General features: G+C 54.4%; 1 protein-coding gene across 1 annotated transcript; it reads left to right on the top strand.

The window, feature by feature from the left end:
• Positions 1-2,782: 2,782 nt before the first annotated feature.
• Positions 2,783-18,272, top strand: SPI1 (Spi-1 proto-oncogene). Its single transcript, XM_040980227.1, has 5 exons — positions 2,783-3,073; positions 5,110-5,206; positions 16,159-16,352; positions 17,032-17,194; positions 17,606-18,272. The coding sequence occupies exons 1-5, from the start codon at positions 3,029-3,031 to the stop codon at positions 17,923-17,925; spliced, it is 819 nt and encodes a 272-aa protein (XP_040836161.1). The 5' UTR covers positions 2,783-3,028; the 3' UTR covers positions 17,926-18,272.
• Positions 18,273-20,096: the final 1,824 nt, after the last annotated feature.

Genomic DNA, 20,096 nt, shown 5'->3' with positions numbered 1-20,096 from the left:
CCCCACCAGCTGGGCGACTCAAACCACTAAAATCTGGGAGTACTGGTCCTTGGTGGGCGGTTGGATTGTAAACATATGCTTCAAATCTTGTATTGATTTGGGGGCCGGCAGGTAAAGCCACCACCTGCGAAGCCAGCATCTCATATAGGCGCCCCCTCGAGTTTCAGCTGCTCTGTAACCAATCAAAATCCCTGTTTATGGCCTGGGAACGCAGCAGAGGATGGCCCGAGGCCTTGGGACCCTGCACCCACGTAGAGATCCCAAAGAAGCTCCAGGCTCCCGGCTTCAGATCAGCACAGCTCTGATCATTGCAAGCATTTGGAGAGTGAACTAGCAGATGGAGGAGCTCTCTTTCACTCTGAAATTCTTCCTTTTAAATAAAAATAAGTAAATCATAAAAAATGTGGATGAACAGTTAAATTAGCACATGAACAAACCAAACCAAAAGGCCCGGAACACATGAATGAATAAAAGTAACTGTCAAGGAAGACTTAGTTGTCATGGAGTCCACAACAATGGGCTCACGCGAGTCAGTCACCGGAGCCAGCCTGGCCTTCCTGATAGGGAAGTGGGGAGTGGGGTGGGGGCCGAGGCTCGGCGGACTCCTCTCTCCTTTTGGGGAGGGGCATGCCCAGGTTGCCAGGAGGCCTTAAGTCTTTGGGAGCTGGATTTTTATTTTTTTTTTTTAAATCCCGAATGCAGCCAGAAGGTATCAGCCATGCTGAAATGCAAGCAGGCCCACATGAATTCCAGCTCTTCCCTGCCAGTTAGAGGCACCTGCAGTCAGGGACTCCATCAGCAGGAAGAAGAGAGGGGAGAGGACATAAAGCCAGTGCTTAGAAGACGCTGGAGGGGAAATGGAATGTTCCAGAAGTTTCTCCAGCAGCGTGCTCTCACTCTAGATCAATGGGACCAAAGCTACCTTCGCCCCTCCTCCCACCCTCCATACCTGCTCAGCCACCCTCTGAAGGCAGGAGGCTTCTCCAGCCCTCAGCTCTGAGGCTGGACCTCAGGACCTGACAGAAGCAAGAGGGAAGATGGATGGATGGATGGGAAGATGGATAGGTAGATGGGAGCGTATTAAGGAATGTGTGGAGGAATGAATGGCTGGAAGGATGATATGTGTGTAGATGGTGGATCAGTGGATGGATACACAGATGAATGAGTACATGGATGGATGGACCCTGAGTCACCAGTCCACGAACACACTAAGATGCTTCAAAAATTTTTAAAAAGCCTGTGGGAAAACAGAGGCAGGCATTGTGACATAGTGGCTTAAGCCGCTACCTGGGGTGCCCACACCGGTTCTAGAATACCCATTTAAATCCCAGCTACTCCACTTCCAACCCAGCTTCCTGCGGATGTATCCTGGAATGCAACAGCTCATGGCTCAAGTGTGTGGGCCTCTGGCACCCACAGCAGAGACTCAGAAACCCAGATGGAGTTCCAGGTCCCCCATTGGCCTGGCTCAGCTCAGCTCTTGTGGCTATCTGGGGAGTAAACCTTTCTGTTGCTCTTGTAGATGAAAACACATAAATAAACTTTAAAAATTGTTAGAAAAATAGAATAAAATATAAAATAATTTGTACATAAACCTAAAAAAATTATTCAAGAGGTAGAGTTAGAGATTTCATCTGCTGGTTCACTTCCGAAATGGTCACAATGACTAGGGAAAGGCTAAGCAGAAACCAGAATCCAAAAACTTCCTCAAGCCTCCCACATGGGTGGCAGGCACTCAAGCACTTGAGCCACCTTCTGCTGCTCTCCCAGGAGCATTAGCAGGGAGCTGGATCAGAAGTGGAGTAGCTGGGGCTTGAACCAGTACTACCTAGAGGATGTCAGGTGGGGACTTAACACGCTGTCCCAAAGTGCCTGCTGCCAGTCATGAGCTTCTTGAGCCTGCCTCATACAATGGACAAACCAGACGGAGACAGGAAGCAACAGGTTGACAATGGAGGGACAGACTGATGTATGAACACAGAGATGGCTGGGTGGACCAGGAGATACAGGTTGGGGATAGATAAATGGACAGAGAAAAGGACAAGTGATGGGCAGGTGGATTAAGTGGATAGGTGATGGATGGCTAGGTGGGTGGGCACAGGGAGAGACAAATAGATGAATGATGGGTGATGAGGAAGATTTATAAACCAAGCAGGTGAGACTGATGCTTAGGCAGGGACGGTGGAGGGGGGCAGGGAGGCTGAGATATAGGACTTGGAAACAGACCCCTCCCTCAAGAGCAGTGGGAGTGAGGCAAGTGGTGATACGGGGTTGTCAGAAGCTCAAGGCCTCCCCTGGTGGAAACGGAGCCTATAGGAAGGAACTTGAAGGAAAAAGGAAAGTGGGGCTCCACTGGGCACCCTAAGCCTGAGCCTGGGCCAATCTCGGCCAAGCTGGGCAAGGGGAGCAAGGTGCTTGGGGGTAGCCCTCAGCCAGCCAGGCAGGTCCAGAAAGCCAGGCAGGCCCCATGGGACAGCCTGCACTGACAACCCCCTACCCCCAGGGAACTGGCCGTGGCACCTAGGGATCTCCAAAGAAACAGACATTGGTTGGGTGACAGGACCAAGAGGGAATCTCTGGGCGCTGGCGCTGTGGGAGCAGCAAAGGCCTTGCCACCACCACTGCCCCCCTGCGCAGGCTTCCTCTGGGCAGGGGGCCTGGCCCCCACGGCCTCCCCCGGCCAGCCCCTTGGAGCACCACCTGCCCCGGCCGGCCAGAGACTTCCTGTAGCGTACGCAAGAGATTTATGCAAACCGGCTGGGGCGGTGATGTCACCCCAAGGGGACTATCTCCCAGCGGCAGGCCCTTCGATAAAATCAGGAACTTGCTGGCCCTGCAATGTCAAGGGAGGGGGCTCACCCAGGGCTCCTCTAGCTCAGGGGGCAGGCCCGAGCCCTGCGTCTGGCCCGTGGCCGTCTAGTGCCCCCCTGCCCTGACCCTGGCCCCCCGACGGGACTACCCATCCTAAGGGGCTCCGCACTGGCCCCCACCGAGGCAGGGGATCTTGACCGGCTCGGAGCTTGGCTGAATGTTACAGGCGTGCAAAATGGAAGGGTTTCCCCTCGTCCCCCCTGTGAGTACTGGGGCTCCTCCGCTGGCCCCACTGGGGCCTGTCGGATGCCCACCCGCTTGCCTGCCAACCTTGCCACCCCGCCAGCCCACCCGCGTGCTGCCCTTGGACGTGCTATCAGTGGGAAGACATGCTTCCTCCCCAAACCCCTTGCCGCCAGAAGACCTAGCCAGGAGCCACTGGCTTCTTTGGAGGGCACACGTCCTGGCGGGCTGAGGCTGGGCCCTCAGTGGAGCTGTGATCGGTGGGGCCTGAACGGTTATTTATAGATGGCTTGGGTGGCAGGCAGCAGCAGCTCCGGGCAGGGGTGCCAGGCCGAAGATGGTGAGGGCGGTGGCAGGGTGGCTGGGGAGAGGAGTAGGGGAGCAAGAAGGGGCCTAAGAGATAAGAGGCAGAAATCTTGGCAGGGAAGCCAAGGGGCCGTAGCTTGGGGGCTGTTTGGACACTGTCACGACTTTGGGTCCCAGTGCCCAGCCTGGGGCCTGGCACAGAGGACACAGCTGTTGACCAGCGGGTCTGGGCCTGGGGCCCACAGATCCTAGAGAAGCAGGGCCTGGGCCGAGGGCATGCTTGGTGCAAGCTGGGCATGGGTGGAGGGGAGTTGGCATTGGGGCCAAGGTTCAGAGACAGCCAGGGCAGAGACTTGGGGCTGCCCCAAGGCTGGGACTGAAGTTGGGACAGGTTAGAAACTGGGTTGAGTGTTGGACTGGAGCTGGGACAGAGGCCGACTTGGGGTCAAGGTCAGGGGCTTAGTCTTGGGGGCAGTGGGGTGTGGAGTCACAGCAGTCCCAGTGGGGCACCCCAGTAGGGCTGGGCAGCAGCTCCAGGCAGAACCCCAGTGTCCTCCGCTCTCAGTGACAGTTACAGCCTTGGGCAGGTGTCAGGCGGGCATCCCTTAGAGAGGACCCTTTTCTGTTCCCCTATAGCATGTCCTCTCAGGGGGCTGGTGGGGGGTGCCGGGAAGGGCTGCTGGGGTCTGCCTGCCTGACTCAGCTTTCCCGGCCTCCAGTAGCTCCCTTGTCTGCCCCACCCCAGCTTCAGAGCCCTGGAGGTTCCCAGGCCCCATCTCAGTGGCTGGCTGCGGTGCTGGGCTTGTGGGCTCCTCACTCGGCCGAATGCATGCAGGACCAGCCAGCCTAGCTTGCTTGGCACCCTCAGCCCCCTCGCCTGCCCCTAGGGCCTCTCTGAGCATCTCTGGGAGGGTGGGCTTTTTCTGAGGCCTGCCCCCTCCCCCCGTCCCAAGAGCCAAGTCCCCAGGGCCAACAGAGCTGTTGTGCAATTCTTGGGCACACACTGCGGGGGCAGGGAGAGGCCTGGTGACTGTTGGGGTTACTCGGGCTGTGCAGGTCTCTGTGCCCAAGCCAGGGTGCAGTGGCGGGGAGTCGGGGTGGGGGGTAGTGCAGGGTGTGGGAAGGAGAGTAACAATCAAGGTCCCCTGTCCCTTGGCCCCCAAGGTCTGCCTGGGTGACCGAGCCATCTGTCCCTGAGCAGGCTCCAGGGCCAGGTGCAGGCTGAAGGGGGAGGGTAGGGTGGGCTGGGGAGGCTGTGGCTGGAGGTGAGCCTGCCCCGTGGGGGCTGGGGTGCAAGCTCTGTGTGACACTGCCATGGGGCGGGGGGTGGGGCAGGCGCATGAACATGCGTGACCAAAGAACAGAGCTGTGGGCGTGTGTGGGCTCCGGGAGCTGAGTATGCCCCATCACGTGAGAGTGTGGTGTGTGCATGAGATGGTGGGTGTCAATGTACCCGTGTGGAGGTGAGCTGGCCAGGGGTTGCCAGGTGTGGGTGCAGACCTACGCAGAACAGCGGAGCAGGGGACCACGGCCTCTGGTCACCTCCCACACTTAAGGCCCCTTTCTGCTCCGCTGGCCTGACCCCAGGAGTGCAGGGAGGTGACTGACTCCCTTCCCCCACCCCAACACACCAGGCAGGGGTGGAGGGAGGCTGCATAGCAACTGGGGTCTCCCCTACCCGCCACCACCCTACCCCACAGTACAGGCCTCACCCCCCTCTTCTCGCTCTTTCTCTCTCTCTCTGGGCAGCCATCAGAGGAGCTAGTTTCCTATGACACAGATCTGTACCAACGCCCGACACATGAGTACTACCCCTATCTCAGCAGTGATGGAGAGAGCCACAGTGGTGAGTATAGGCCCGTTGGCCCCTCCTCATGCCCTGTCCAGGCCCCCTGAGCCTGCCTGGGGCCTGCAGAGAGAATGGGCCAATGGTTTGGGGGCTGCCTTGGAACAATTAGGGTCAGATGCTGTAGTTCTGCGGGAGGCAGAGGACGGCATCCCCACCCCAAAGAGGGAGTGTCACTGGCGTGCCCAGACTGGGGTTAGTCTGCCAGTTACCCTGTGGCACAAGGACCCTGCGTCTCCGGGAGCTGAGCAGTGTGGCCGTCACAGTGTGTCTGCTCCTCGCCTGGCCCTTCTCCTCTACTCATCCCCCGAGACCCCGCCCAGGCCCTCCTCGTCTCTGCCCATCACCCCCCGTGGTGTGCGGCCACCGTTGAACCTGGCCCTGCAGACACTGGGGACCGGGCAGCTCTGTGCAGTGTTGAGGCCCAGCAGTGTCCCTGGCCTCTGCCAGCTAGGTACTAGATGTCATGCCAATTACGATAAACTGAAGTGTCATTGCCCAATTCTCCTGGGGTGGGGTGGGGAGGCGCAGAGCAAACCCTTTGCTGGGACCTGTTGGTTTTCAAGAAAGTGTCCCAAGCCTCTGGGCAACTGACGTGGAGGCCGCAGGTTTGCTGGGGATACCAGGTGGGCAAGAGGCCTTGGCCAGCCGGGGTTCCTCTAGGCTGCCAGGTGCAGCTGCCGCACTGGGGCCAATTCAGGAGACGGGTGCCCCGGGCCAGGGCAGGGGGTGGTGAGAAGATACTCACTGTGTGGACCTTGGTGTATTAGGATGCACCCCTCCTGAGCCATCCATGTCCCCTGGGACGGGTACTCTAGGGTGTCCGAGAGGGGATGTTGGGGTGTCTGCATTCCCAGAGGACAAAGGGCTGAGGACGCTCTCACAGTTGAGGCCATCCCTGGTGGCCAATCCCTCGGGAGCCCACTCTGCAGATGCACCTGTTGTAGTCTCCCTCCGCTAAACGGTTGCACCCAGGGATGCCACATATGGTCACGGGTCTACATGGGAGGGCTCTTGGGGTACATGCCAAACCTTGACAGCATGCACACCTGCGGCCTGGAGGCGTGGCCTGGAAGCGCAATGGCCACACCTGGGCGGGAAGGAGTGGATGACACAGGCTTCTCTGGGAACTTTGGGGGGACAAGTCACTTTTCATTCTTTGAAACACCAACTGTAATTCTATGAAAAAAGACATCCCCTTTGTGGGAAAATCCAGTGGGTAAAGTCTCCCTCCTCCAACTCTACCCACAGCTCCTTTCTCACCACCCCATCCCCACCCCCACCTAGGAGCCAATGTGACCCAGGACGGCACACCCACTCCACCACAGTCCCTGAACCCAGCTGGCCCTCTGGCCTTGAGGATGGGCGCCCCCTGGTGGCTCCAACAGGGATGCTTCCCCTCTGCTGGGTTTGGTGCACCTGGCTTCAGGTCTCAGCTTTTGGTCCTATTAACAAGAGGTGCTTCCAGTTTATCTAGAAACCTCGCTAGACCTGGAGCAGGGACTGATGGAGGGGGCACATCAGAGAAAGCATGGCTTTTCCAGGTGCAGGCCCACATAGCTTCCTTACATCTGGGGGTGATGCTGCAGAAAATAACTCCCAGGTGAACTGCCTGGGAACCTCCTTCTGGTCACAAAGGCCTAAGCTCTCCAGTTGTCCCTGGGCTTGCCCCTGTCCCAGGATTTGGATGATCTCATCTGCACCTGTTGGAAGACCTTGTCTGCAAATTCTAGCCTAGCGATGCCCCCACCCCCATCGGTCAATGCCTGCCTGGGCTGTGTCCACATCTCAGGACAGTGACCCTTGGGGGAAAGGCTTTGGTGCGATTGCGGGTCCTTGGTTCAACTTCTCACCTGTGGTGTAACCTTGGGGCGAGTCACAGAACTTCCTGGAACCCCAATTTCCTCATATGTCAAACCAGACTGACCTTCCAGTGCTGCGATGGTTCAGTGAGGTAGCTCATGAGGGTCCCATGCTAAAGAACCAGGCCAGGACATGCTCCCCACGGCTGTGCTCACACCAAGGCCTCCCGTGTCGGGAGAGAAGCAGCAGCTGGGGACGTGAGGGGCAGGGGCAAGCAGAATGACACACACCTGGGTCACTATCCCCTGACTCACGTGACAGAATCAGCCACCCACCCATCTGTCCACTCATTCTAACCCCCACCCACCCATATTTCCACTGCAGGATCCCCTCATTGGGCCATGTACCATAGGCTCTGATTTTGTGCCAGGTACAGGCACTGCTGTAGGCACTATTGAGTTAAACCTTCCTACCCCAGCAAGGGCAGATGCGGCAAGCATCAAACCCACAGACACAGGCACACATGAGCAGGGAGCTGGCTCAGAAGTGGAGCAGCCATCGGGATCTGGCCCTGCAGGCTCGAGCCACTATGCCACAACACTGGTCCCCACATCCTTTGCTTTTTTTTTTTTTTAAGATTTATTTTTATTATTTTTTTTTATTGGAAAGGCGGATATACAGAAGGGAGAGCCAGAGAAGTAGATCTTCCATCCGATGATTCACTCCCCAAGTGAGCGCAATGGCCGATGCTATGCCAATCCGAAGCCAGGAGCCTCTTCCGGTCCGGGTCTCCCACGCGGGTGCAGGGTCTCAAAGCTTTGGGCTGTCCTCGACTGCTTTCCCGGGCCACAGGCAGGGAGCTGGATGGGAAGCGGGGCCGCCCGGATTAGAACTGGCGCCCATATGGGACCCCGGGCGTGCAAGGCGAAGACCTTAACCACTGCGCCACCGCGCCGGGCCCACATCCTTTACTTTTTAAAAGAACATATTCATTGCAGAGACTTGAAAAATATGACAACGTTTCACATAGGACATTCCCCTTTCTTTTTAATTTTTATTTATGTTTTTTAAAATTTATTATTATTTTTTTTATTAGAACATCAGACATATAGAGAGAAGGAGAGACAGAGAGGAAGATCTTCCGTCTGTTGATTCACTCCCCAAGTGGCTACAATGGCCAGAGCTGAACTGATCTAAAGCCAGGAGCCTGAAGCCTCTTCTGGGTTTCCCATGTGGGTGCAGGGTCCCCAGGCTTTGGACTGTCTTCGACTGCTTTCCCAGGCCACAAGCAGGGAGCTGGATGGAAAGTAGAGCTGCTGGGATTAGAACCAGTACCCATACAGGATCCTGGCACATGCAAGGCAAAGACTTTAGCCACTAAGGGTACCGCGCCGGGCCCCATTCAGCTCTTTCAATCTCATTTCCCCTCTGTCCCCAATCCATGTTACTGCCCGTCTTTGCCCAGATTTTATTCTACTATGATCCTGTATGTTTGTAAACACACACACACACACACACACACGTGCACATCCTTCACACTGCAGCATGTCGCTCTTCTGAAATGTGCTCGTTTGTAGTTAAACTTATTGTAAATGTTTCTGTGTGCCACCATCCTGGGGCACGTGGGCAGGGCACGTGGGCAGGGCACGCAGCCTCTGTGTCCCCGTGTCTCTATAATGACACCTGTCTCTCTGGGTTGCTGCCCTGACTCGGAGAGATTCCACCAAAATCGGCCCCCAGAAGTCAGGTGGGACGCGGAGGGGGAACTTGCTATTGCGACAGTCTTCCGTGGAACTGTGTGGGACAGTTTTGTGGCTGGCTATGTTGGAACTCACGCCCTGATTCTGTTCTTTCATTTGATCATTAACTAGTCAACTGCGGATAGAAAACTTGGTTGAAAATCCTTGAAAACTTGGAAGCATTTCTCTACCATAAATTGGTTGCTGGAGTTTTTCTTATAAAATCTGATGTCATTTCATGTTCTCTCTTTTTTTTTTTTTTTGAAAATAATTTGGTTTTTGTTTCCATTTTTGCTTTCCCCTGTGTTTTGTTGGGTCAGTCTGGGCGGGATTCGGGGGGGCTTAAAATTACTCATTTGCTTATTTGAGAGTGGGCTCCCACCTGCTGGTTTATTCCCCAAATGTCAGTGGCAGCTGGAGTTGGGTGGAAGCTGATTTCACTCTAGGTCTCCCACGTCGGGGGCAGTGTACCAACCATGCTAGCTGTACTGCTGTTTCCCGGTCTGATCATCGGGAGCTGGGATGCAGAGCTGAAGCTGGGGCCCAATTCAGCTACTCTGATGGGGAACGAAATTGTCCCAACCTGAGTTTTAAATGCTCTGCCAAATGCCAGCCCCATTTCTGCAAGTTTTTGGTGTCTTCATTCTAGCGAAGTGGTTCTAGCAAATAGGTTTTTCAAAGGTGGTGGTATGGGCCCAGCGTGGTAGCCTGGTGGCTAAAGTCCTCACCTTGCACATGTCAGGATCCCATATGGGCACTGGTTTGTGTCCCGGCTGCCCCGCTTCCCATCCAGCTCCCTGCCTGTGGTCTGGGAAGGCGATTGAGGACAGCCCAGGGCCTTGGGACCCTGCACCCACATGGGAGACCCGGAAGAGGTTCTTCGCTCCTAGCTTCAGATTGGCACAGGTGTAGCCATTGTGGTCACTTGGGGAGTGGGTCAACAGACAGAAGATTTTCTTTCTGTCTCGCCTTCTTTCTGTAGGTCTGACTTACCAATAAAAATAAAATAAATCTCCAAAAAAAAAAAAAGTGCTGGTGTTGTAGGTTAAGCGGTTGCCTGTGACACAGGAATCCATATGGGTTCCAGTTCAGGTTCCAGCTGCTCCACTTCCGATCCATGTTCCAGCTAATGCACCTGGGAAAAGCATCACAAGACGACTCAAGTACCCGTGGGGGAGACCTGGATGCAGGTCCTGGCTCCTGGCTTTCTGTGGCCCAGCCTGGGATGCTGTGGCCATTTCGGGAGTGAACCAGCAGGTGGAAGGAGAGAAACTGTGAAAGAGAGCATTTGACCATGACAGGAATAACCCAGGCAAGGGATGATGGCATTTAGGCCAGGGTGGTGGCAGGACAGAGGGAAAGGACAGCATGCATTCAAGACAAAGATACATCTGAACATATCTGTAGTTTAATTTTTCAGTAAAGAATGCTTATTTGAAAGGCAGAGTGAGAGTGAGAGAGCATGCGAGAGAGCTTTCATCTGCTGCTTCACTGCCCCCAAAGGCCACAGGAACCAGAACTGGGCCAGCCTGAAGCCAGGGACCTGGGACTCCCTCCAGGTCTCTCACGTGGGTGCAGGACCCAAGGAGGGGCCATCCTCTAGTGTTTTCCCAGGTGCCTTAGCAGGGAGCTGGACTGGAAGCACAGCAGTCAGGACTCTAACTGGCACCCCCATAATGGACTCTGGTGTTGCAAGCCATGGTTTAACCTTCTGTGTCCATATATAATTTTCAAGAGAGACAGAGTTTACATATCCACTGGGTCACTCCCCAAATGCCTACAATGTGTGGAAGTCAGGAGTTCATTAAGGCTTCCCAGGGGGCTGGCAGGGACCCAACCACTTGAGCCAGCACCTACTGCCTCCCAGGGTGCACATTAGCAGGAAGCTGGAATGGAGAGCAGAATCAGGATTCGAACCGGGAACTCTGATGTGGGATTTGGGTAGTCCAAGTGGTGTCTTAGCTGCTAAGTCAAATGCTTACCTCATCCTAACCCTTTTCATTTTGGCTTATTTCAAAGCTCATTCATTTTGTAGTATGTGTTTGAATTTCTTTTTATTTCTTAAAATTTATTTTTATTCGAAAGGGAGAAAGAGAGAGACAGAAACAATCTTCCATTCACTGATTTGCTCCCCGAATGGCCACAACGGCCAGAGCTGAGATCCAAAACAGGAGCCTGAAGCTTCTTCCAGGTCTCCCACGTGGGTACAAGGACACAGGAACGTGGGGCATCTTTTGCTGTTTTCCTGGGCATTTTATCAGGAAGTGATAGAGTCGGGTTCAAACCGGTGCCCATGTGGGATGCTGACACCACAGGCAGAGGCTTAACCTACTATGCAGGCCTCTCCTTTTTTTTTTTTTTCTATTAAAGACTTATTTATTTGTTTTTATTTGTCTCAGCAGTTACTGGGTGGGGAGGTAAAGAGAGAGAGAGAGAATTGCTTTTATCTGATGGTTCACTCCTGCAGCGGTCAGGGCTGGGCAGACCTAAACCAGGGATCTGAATTCCGCCCGGGTCTTGCACACGGGTAGCAGCAGCCCAGGCACTTGGCTCATCTGCTGCTGTTCTTCCAGGCTGACAGCATCTATTGATCTGCAAGTAGACATTTTGTTTGTTTCTGTATTGTTGCGACTATTGCTGCTATGAATGTGGGTGTATAAATATTTCTTTGAGACCCTGAATTTAATTCTTCTGAATCTATACTCAAAAACAAAATGGCTGAATCACATGGTTAATTCATTTTTTTCACTTCTTGAGGAACAATCGTGTGTTTTTAAAAGATTTATGTTATTTATTTATTTTATTGGAAAAGCAGATATACAATGAAAAGGAGCTACAGAAAGAGCTTCCATCTGCTGGTTCACTCCGTCCCCCAAGGGGCCACAATGTTCAGAGCTGAGCCGATCTGAAGCCAGGAGCTTCTTCTGGGTTTCCCAAGTGGGTGCAGGGTCCCAAGGTTTTGGGCCGTCCTCTACTGCTTTCCTAGGCCACAGGCAGGGAACTGGATGGGAAGTGGGGCAGGCGGATGCATACTGATGCCCAGGAGCCAGCACATGCAAGGCGAGGATTTTAGCCACTAGACTACCATGCTGTGCCCTGTCTTATACCATGTTACAATCCCACCAATGGTATATGAGCATTCTAGTTTCTCCACATTTTCACCAATATTTGTTATTTTTTCTGTTTTGCTTTTGTATTTGTTTTTAATAGTAGCCATCCTGACAGGTGGGGCAGAATTTCTACTTGTGGTAGGTTTAGTGGTGGCAAGCATTTCAAGTGTAACTTCCTGTCCATCCATCCATCCATCCATCCATCCATCCATCCATCCTTCCATTCATCCATCCATCCATCCATCCATCCATCCTTCCCTCCTTCCTTCCTTCCATCCATCCATCCATCCATCCATCCATCCATCTTCCATCCATCCATCCATCTTCCATCCTTCCAAATTTCCATCTCCTGCTTCATCCTTTTGCATCATTAACCTGTGCACCCAGCAACTTATTCACACATGCAACTAGTTACCACTAATTCACCTTTCCAATTGTCATTCCTTCTACCTACCAAACCCTCCACCCATCTCATAGTGACCCCTCCCATTAGTACATACATAGAACATATATATTTAAAGATTTATTTTTATTTGAAAAGCAGAGTTACTGAGAGAGAGGGACCTGAGAAGGTGTTCCATTCGCTACTTCACTCCTGCAATGACCTCAATGGCTAGGGCTAAGCCAGGCTGAAGCTGAGAGCCAGGAGCTTCTTCCATTGAGCCATCCTCTGCTGCCTTCCTAGGCACATGAACAGGAATCTGGATCAGAAGTAGAGCAGCCTGGACACAAACTGGAGCCCATATGGGATGCTGGTGCTGCAGGCAGTATGTTTATTTGCTAAGCCACAGCGCCAGCCCCTACACCACTTATCTTTTATATGCCAGACACATTGTTAGGTGCTGGAGAGTGAATAAGATACAGATCCAGTCAGCTGCAGCTTAGTTACAAGGGAAATAATGAGGACGCATGCTAAACACCACAAGCGCTTCGCTAAGCAGCTCTCTGTGAGCTCCACGAGTCCTGTGCAGAACTCTGCACTTCACTGCAAGGACTTTCTCTGCTCCATTCTGAATTCCTCACCTTTCTTTTCTGTTTTGATGGGGCTTTTGATCTCCCTAGGGAGATCAGCTGGGGTTTCTGTTCTGAGGAGATAAGGTTAAGTGAATGACACGGCTTAACATTTTTTTGAGGGGGTTATTTTGAATATCATTTTATTTTTGTCTGAATGACATAAATGAAATGAGTAAGAATAGAGATGTGGAGGCAGGACTTTGGCTCTCGACTGAGAGTTGGTTTAGAGGCAGGAAATGAAAGATCAAGAGCATGGATCACTTATGACCGGCTGGATGACAGTTCCGTGGGTGTTGGTTCAGTGATGGGTGGACAGACAAATGATGAATGACAAGATGGTTCATGACACATGGTAGGCTGGGGAGATGGACGTTGGCTGCCTGAGTGATTGCTTAACAGTTTAATGATGTATAGGTGGGTGGCTAGATTATTGATGGATGAGGTGGATGGATGATGGATGGATAAATACATGATGGGTGGATGGATGATGGATGGGCAGATGGATGGATTAGTGAATGGATGGATAACGGATGGATGAGTGGGTGGATGAGCGATGGAGGATAGACGGATGGGTAGACGGATGGATGATGAATGGCTAAACGTAATCAGTAAGGTGGGTATTGTGGTGTGGCGGTGAAGGCACTGTTTGGGACAGCAGCATTCCATGTTGGATTGCCAACATTTGAGCCTCAGCTCCACTTCCATTCCAACTTCCTTGTAATACACACCCTGGAAAGATGGCTCAAAAACTAGGATCCTGCCACTCCTGTGGAAGACGCAGTGAAGTTCTAACCTCTTGGCCTCAGCCCCATCCATCCCTAGCAGTCCGGGGGAGGGAGGGAATTTGGAGAGTGAACCAGCGGACTCAAGATCTGTCTTTTGTTCTCTGGATCACTTTGCCTTTCAATCAACGAAAAATAAATAGAATTTTATAAACGCCGCAGCCGGTCTTTCAATGTCACCATGGCTTTTCTCAAGCGTTTAGCCACACGCTGGTGGAAGTCTGCTCTGTGCTGGGCGCCAACCAGCTGCAGAAATGAGGATCCGCAGTTATCTGCAGAACTGTAAATGCCTCTGTTCTTCTGGGGAGCTGGAGTGAGGCTAAGATAGGCAGACAAAGGGTCAAGAGCGGCATAGATGAGGAGTCAGTGCCCAGGCATGCTGGCTTCGGTCAGGAGGGAAACTCACTTGCCATCCTTCAGAATGTCCCAGAATGCAGCATCTCTGCTACCAGAAAACGTTCATGACACCACTGCCCAGGGTCAAGGGTAAAAGTGAAAGGTCAAGGGTATAAAGGCAAGGTCTCCATTGGGCCTCCTAAAGTCTTTGTTGAAGCCCAAGAAGGTGCCATGGCAGTCCTCAGGGATCCCTGTTTCAATGAGCAAAGTAGCTGCCTGGAGCCCCGGTGAGTGCAGGCTCCCAGGTCCCTGCTCAGCCTGTCACTGTGGGTCTCTGCTGGGGCCCAACCCGCCCAGTTTCTGTGGCCCTGGGGCAATGGACAAAGGCCAAATGAGAGCACCCTTGGGAAACTAAGACCAGGGGTCCTTTGTGGAGCTTCCAGAGGTGGAGGAGGAGGGGGAAGGAAAGCAAGCAGTCGGGTCCCCCTCATCTCAGCCCTCAGAGTGTGTCCAGGGTTTCCCAGACCTGCAGCGGGGGCAGGTTTGGGGACCGGGAACTGGCAGGCAGGGCCTGAGGAGCTGGGCCCTTCCATGTAGGCAGAGGACGAGTAGGCTGGAGGGAGAGCTCCCGCTGCCAGCTACCTGCGTCAGCTCCCTGAATTCCCCCATGGCAAGTGGAGCCTCTGGGGCTTGGCAAGTCACTGCAGGAGGTTCTGGTTCACTTGCAGCTTTATGATGGAGTAGGGAGAATCAGAAAGCATTCCCACAAGGCAAGGGTCACTCATTCGTGTGTTCATTTATTGCTTTGGGGGATGTCTGCTGAGTCCAGGCACGGAGGACACAGAGGTGCCCAGGGCCATCAGGGTATGATGCTAGGGTGCCACCTATAGCTGCTGGGACAAAGTACCAGCCAGGTGCCCTAAAACTACTTTCCTGGGCCACTGGCTGACGTGCAGGGAGCAGAATAGGGAAAAAAAAAAAAAAAAAAAGGATATGAGAAGTGTCTACTCAAATCACCTGCCCCTCCGGGCTCTGAGAATAAAGTACTAATCGCGTAGGTGTTGGTGGCGGTAGTCACGGCTAACATGTTGGATCTTATCTGGAGCCAGGTACTTTTCTGCGGGCATAAGATGGGTATACATGCAGCCTTGGTGAGCAGATGGGAGAAACAGGCTGAGAGAAGTGGGACAGCCAGCCTAGGGCCACACAGCACTGAATGCTGGGAATTCAACCGAGCTCTGCTTGATTTTCAAATCCTGTGCTTTTTGTCCTCTATGCCACATGGCCTGCTAGAGGTGGATGCTCGTTGGACAGGCAAACAGGACCATCCTGTTAGAAGGGGAGGAGAGGGAAAAACCAAACAAATTCTGTCTAAGCTACACAACAAAGCAACCATGGATACCAGGACCAGAGCTGAAATACACGGGCCATTCCTTAGAGCTAAATGAACAAGTGTGTGTGTGTGAGAGAGAGAGACAGGGGAAGGGGGATGCAAGCAGGTATGTGTGTGCACACGTGTCCCCAGACAGTGCTTTGACCTGGCACTAGGGAAGAACTCCCCCAGGTCCAGTTAGGGCTCCTGGGGTCTGGGGCTGTCTGCCAACCCTTGCCAACCTCTCCCCCAGCTCATATCCGCCCATCACAGGCCCAGGCCACCCACAGCGGGGCAGGGGTGGAGGTTCTGGGAAAGTTTCCCATCCAGTAACCTCACTGGGATACAGGTGTATTTGCCCAAAGTCACGGCTTGGAAGGGGCCCAATCATGTCCCTGGAGAAGCTCTGGTGTCTGAGGAATGATGGCCCTGTGCTTCAGCTGTCAGGCCGTGGCTGTGTAACAAGGCTGTTGTGTGTGAAAGCAGGGGCAGCCAGGTTGGGGGCTTCTAGAGGAGAGTGCTGGGGGTTTCGGCAAGAGTGGATGCAGGGGGCATCCTCCCAAGCACTCAGATCCACATTTGACAGGTGTATGTGCTAAGGTAAGAGAGATAGTACCAGGATGCGGGTGTGCTGTGTCCTGGGATGCAAAAACAGGCGGTACCCGGCTGTGACTCGGCCTCGGTGTCCTCATCCACGGAATGGAGCCACAGAGTCCAGAGGTGGGATAAGAGCCTGGGCGTGGCCAAAACCCCAGGCAGCCTGGCCTGACCCACTTCTGATCCTCACCCCCCACAGATCATTACTGGGACTTCCACCCCCACCACGTGCACAGCGAGTTCGAGAGCTTTCCCGAGAACCACTTCACGGAGCTGCAGAGTGTGCAGGCCCCGCAGCTGCAGCAGCTCTACCGCCACATGGAGCTGGAGCAGATGCACAACGTCCTCGACACCCCCATGGCGCCGCCCCACGCCACTGGCCTCGGCCACCAGGTGCGTGGGGCTGTCCTGCTTGCGCACGCACTCCTGTGTGCATCCGCACGCCGCCGCCACCGGTGCCCCCCCCCCCCCAAGGGTTCGCAGGAAGCTGACACAGCTCTTACTCAACTTGGCTTCCTGCTCCCGTGGCGCCAACGGCGGCCTGAGCCCCAACCGCTGCTGTCTGATCTCCCTTAGACTGACCATGTGGCCCCCAAAGTCCCTGCCCGCACCTCTCACCCAGTAGGACCAGATCCCAGATAAACTCCACGCCAACTCTTCACCACGCACATTTACGGGGTTCCAAGCCTCCTTGCCCCCTTGCCTAGTGCAGCCCAGCTTATTGGCTCTGATTGAGCCTGCTCCTGGGGCACTGCACACTTCCCGCTCCTGGGTGTCCCCACCGCCACCCTGACCTGAACCCTTCAGCCCCAGCTTGGGATCCTTGCTGGAGTCTGCTAACCCTCGGTGACTCCACTCACTCCTGACCCTGCCCCCAGAGATGCTACAAGCCCCTTCGCCTTGGTGTCACTGCCTTGGGAACCTGCATCCAGCGACTTCCACCCCTACACTGTGCCCCCCACCATCGCTTCCCATTTTCCTATCCTTCTGTAACTCCAAAGACCCACATACACCCCCTCCCAGTGCCTGCGCTGCGCCTCACTGACCTCAGCCCCTCTCCTCTCCCGCCCAGGTCCCCTATCTGTCCCGGACATGCCTCGTGTATCCATCCCTGTCCCCACCCCAGCCCAGCTCCGATGAGGAGGAGGGGGAGCGGCAGAGCCCCCCGCTAGAGGTGTCTGACGGGGAGGCCGACGGCTTGGAACCCGGCCCAGGGATCCTGCATGGAGAAACAGGTAAGGGCTCCCCACCCTGGATCCAGCTCCCATCCCCACTGGCCTTGACCCCGCCTGGATCTGTGCTTCCTAGGCTCCCAGGCAAGGCCATAGCCCTGGCAGTCACCTTGCAAGGTTCTGTGTGTGTGCGTGCGTGCGTGTGTGTGTGTGTGTGTGTGTGTGTGAGAGAGAGAGAGAGAGAGAGAGAAAGCACGCGCCGGTTAAGGGCAGGTGAGTGTGCCTGTGGGAGTGTGTGAACACATAGAAGTGTGCGTGGTGCGTGAGTGCAGCTGAATATGCACGTGGGAGCACACGTGTGCACGTGAGGGGTACAGGCCCATGAGAAAGTGGGGCTGTGTTGGATGGGGATGCCCCTGGGGTCCCCTAGCCGCCCCCAGCGCACCTGGCGCCTCCCCCTACCCTCGCCCGCAGGCAGCAAGAAGAAGATCCGCCTGTACCAGTTCCTGCTGGATCTGCTGCGCAGCGGCGACATGAAGGATAGCATCTGGTGGGTGGACAAGGAGAAAGGCACCTTCCAGTTCTCGTCCAAGCACAAGGAAGCGCTGGCGCACCGCTGGGGCGTGCAGAAGGGTAACCGCAAGAAGATGACCTACCAGAAGATGGCGCGCGCGCTGCGCAACTACGGCAAGACGGGCGAGGTGCGCAAGGTCAAGAAGAAGCTGACCTACCAGTTCAGCGGCGAGGTGCTGGGCCGCGGGGCCCCGGCCGAGCGGCGCCACCCGCCCCATTGAGCCCCGGCCCCCACCGGGCCGCCCCGCTGCCCATAGCATTAAGCCCTCGCCTCGCCGTCCCGGACACAGGGAGCGCGCTCCCAGGGGCCAGAGGCTGGACTGTGGCGGCCAAGGTTCGCCGCCCCCGTCTTCCCCCTGAGTACACCCTGCTTTCCCCTAGTCCCACTCCAACACCCGGACTCCATTCCCCACCCTCCCCTTAGGGTGGGCTGTCGAGTAATTGGGGGGGCGTCCTGGGAGCCAGTTCTTCCCATTTGGAGGACTCCCCATCTGGATCCTTCTTTATAAGCACCTATCCTACCCCTCCTACACTGATCATTAATTCAGTAAAGTTGTCTCCAGTGAAACCTCTTGATGCTTTTAAAACTGTTCCATCACCTCTGGGCCAAGATTAGTATGGGGGAGGGAAAGGAATCAGTAGTGGAAGATTCACTTTGCATGTTATTAATCCAACTGCAAATTGGTGCTGAATTATAACAACGGTAGCCGCAACAGGGACATTTTTCTGGTCATTGGCATGTCAGCTTTGAGAGGTGGAGCGTGACATCAACTCATTTTATGGAATGGAGAAACTGAAGTTCATCAAGGTCAAATGCTTTTGCTGAGGCCACACCGTGGCAGGGAGTGTTGGCCATGAGCCTTAGGCAGCTTCACATGTCAACCTGCCTTGGGAGCAGACATTGAGCTCTGAAGTCCCAGGTGGCTACAAAGCGCTCTCATGAGGTGCATGTCCAGCGGGGCCTTAGACCCAACAAGTGAGACCCTGGGATGTAGCGGATGTAGCTGTGTGTCCAGGCTCCCAGCCCCCAGCAGGGGAGACCCAGTCGAAAATAGACCGGAAGCACTAAGGGAGGTGGGGTGCACACCCCTGAGGCAATTCCTTGGGGGCCTCCCTGGGGCCATCAGTACCACCCTGTGCCCCTCTCCAGCCCCAAGGGCCTGTCTGCGACTCACCCTGCTGCCCTTGGGGCCCGACACCAGCCTCATAGTGATCAGCATCTTAGGAAGGTGCAGAGGCAAGGTGACACGGCTTGAACATGAAACATGGAGGAAACAGTGAATTTGGGGGCTGAAAGAGATGGTACATTTGGACCAACTGTGAAATACTGCTGTGCAGACTTCCTGTGCCATGGGGGTAAATGCTTTCATTTTATTCTTTTTAAGATTATTTACTTGAAAGGCAGAGTTAGAGAGAGAGAAGGAGGGAGAGAGAAAAAGAGAGATCTTCCATCTGCTGGTTCACTCTCCCAGATGGCCCCAACAGCGAGAATCGGGCTGATTCCAAACCAGGACCCTGGAATTCTGGCTCTTCCCTGGGGACGCAGGGGCCTTGCGCCACCCCCTGCTGTTTCCCAGCACAACAGCAAGGAGCTGGATGAGAAGGGGAGCAGCAGTGCCTGTATGGGATGCTGGTGCCACAGGTGGCGACTGTATTTGCTATGACACAGCACCAAGCCCTAAATGACCTTTCTTAATGTTGGGTCTGGCTTGGAGGGTGTCATCTGTAATTTGCTTGTTTCTTACAGCAGCTGATGGCCCTGAAACAATAAAAGATGGGAATCCAGTAGGGATGGGGCGGGGGGAGGGGTGGTGTGGACCAGGCTGTTGAGGGGTGGTGTGGACCAGGCTGTTCTGATATCACGCTCTGTGCTGACCTATGTGATCGACTGGCAACAGCAGGCTCTGCTCTGCTGCTCTGCTGTCCTCCACTTTGGGGTGTATTTACAGTCACCCCACACCCTCACAGGCAGACTCCTCCAGCCCCATTCCCAGTTCCTGATTTGCCAAGTAACAACAAACACTGATTCAGTATTTTCTACATGCCATGCACTGCCTTAAAATATTTCATTTTAATTAATAACAGAGTGACAAGATAATAGATAGATGGGTAAATAGATGATAGATAGATGATACTTCATTTTTTATTGTAAAGGCAGATTCAGAGAGAGAGAAGTAGAGACAGAAATATCTTCCACTCACTGGTTCACTTTCCAAATGGCCACAATGGCCAGAACCGAACCCATCTCAAGCCAGGAGCCGGGAGCCTTTTCCAGGTCTCCATGGGTGCAGGATCCCAGGACATTGGGCCATCCTCCATTGTTTTTCCAGGCCACAGGCAAGGAACTGGATGGGAAGTGGAGCAGCCGGGACATGAACCATGGGATGCTGGC

Source organism: Ochotona curzoniae, unplaced genomic scaffold (genome assembly GCF_017591425.1).
Source record: "Ochotona curzoniae isolate NIBS_2020 unplaced genomic scaffold, NIBS_Ocur_1.0 contig_3432, whole genome shotgun sequence".
Classification (NCBI taxonomy): domain Eukaryota; kingdom Metazoa; phylum Chordata; class Mammalia; order Lagomorpha; family Ochotonidae; genus Ochotona; species Ochotona curzoniae.
This window is presented reverse-complemented; position numbering and strand designations above follow the sequence as displayed.

Bases quoted from the DNA above. Each gene is read 5' to 3' on its own strand.
- SPI1 (XM_040980227.1), top strand. From the start codon at position 3,029: ATGTTACAGGCGTGCAAAATGGAAGGGTTTCCCCTCGTCCCCCCT. The intron at 3,074-5,109 runs GTGAGTACTGGG...CTCTCTGGGCAG, and splicing joins GGTTTCCCCTCGTCCCCCCT to CCATCAGAGGAGCTAGTTTC. The intron at 17,195-17,605 runs GTAAGGGCTCCC...CCTCGCCCGCAG, and splicing joins GATCCTGCATGGAGAAACAG to GCAGCAAGAAGAAGATCCGC.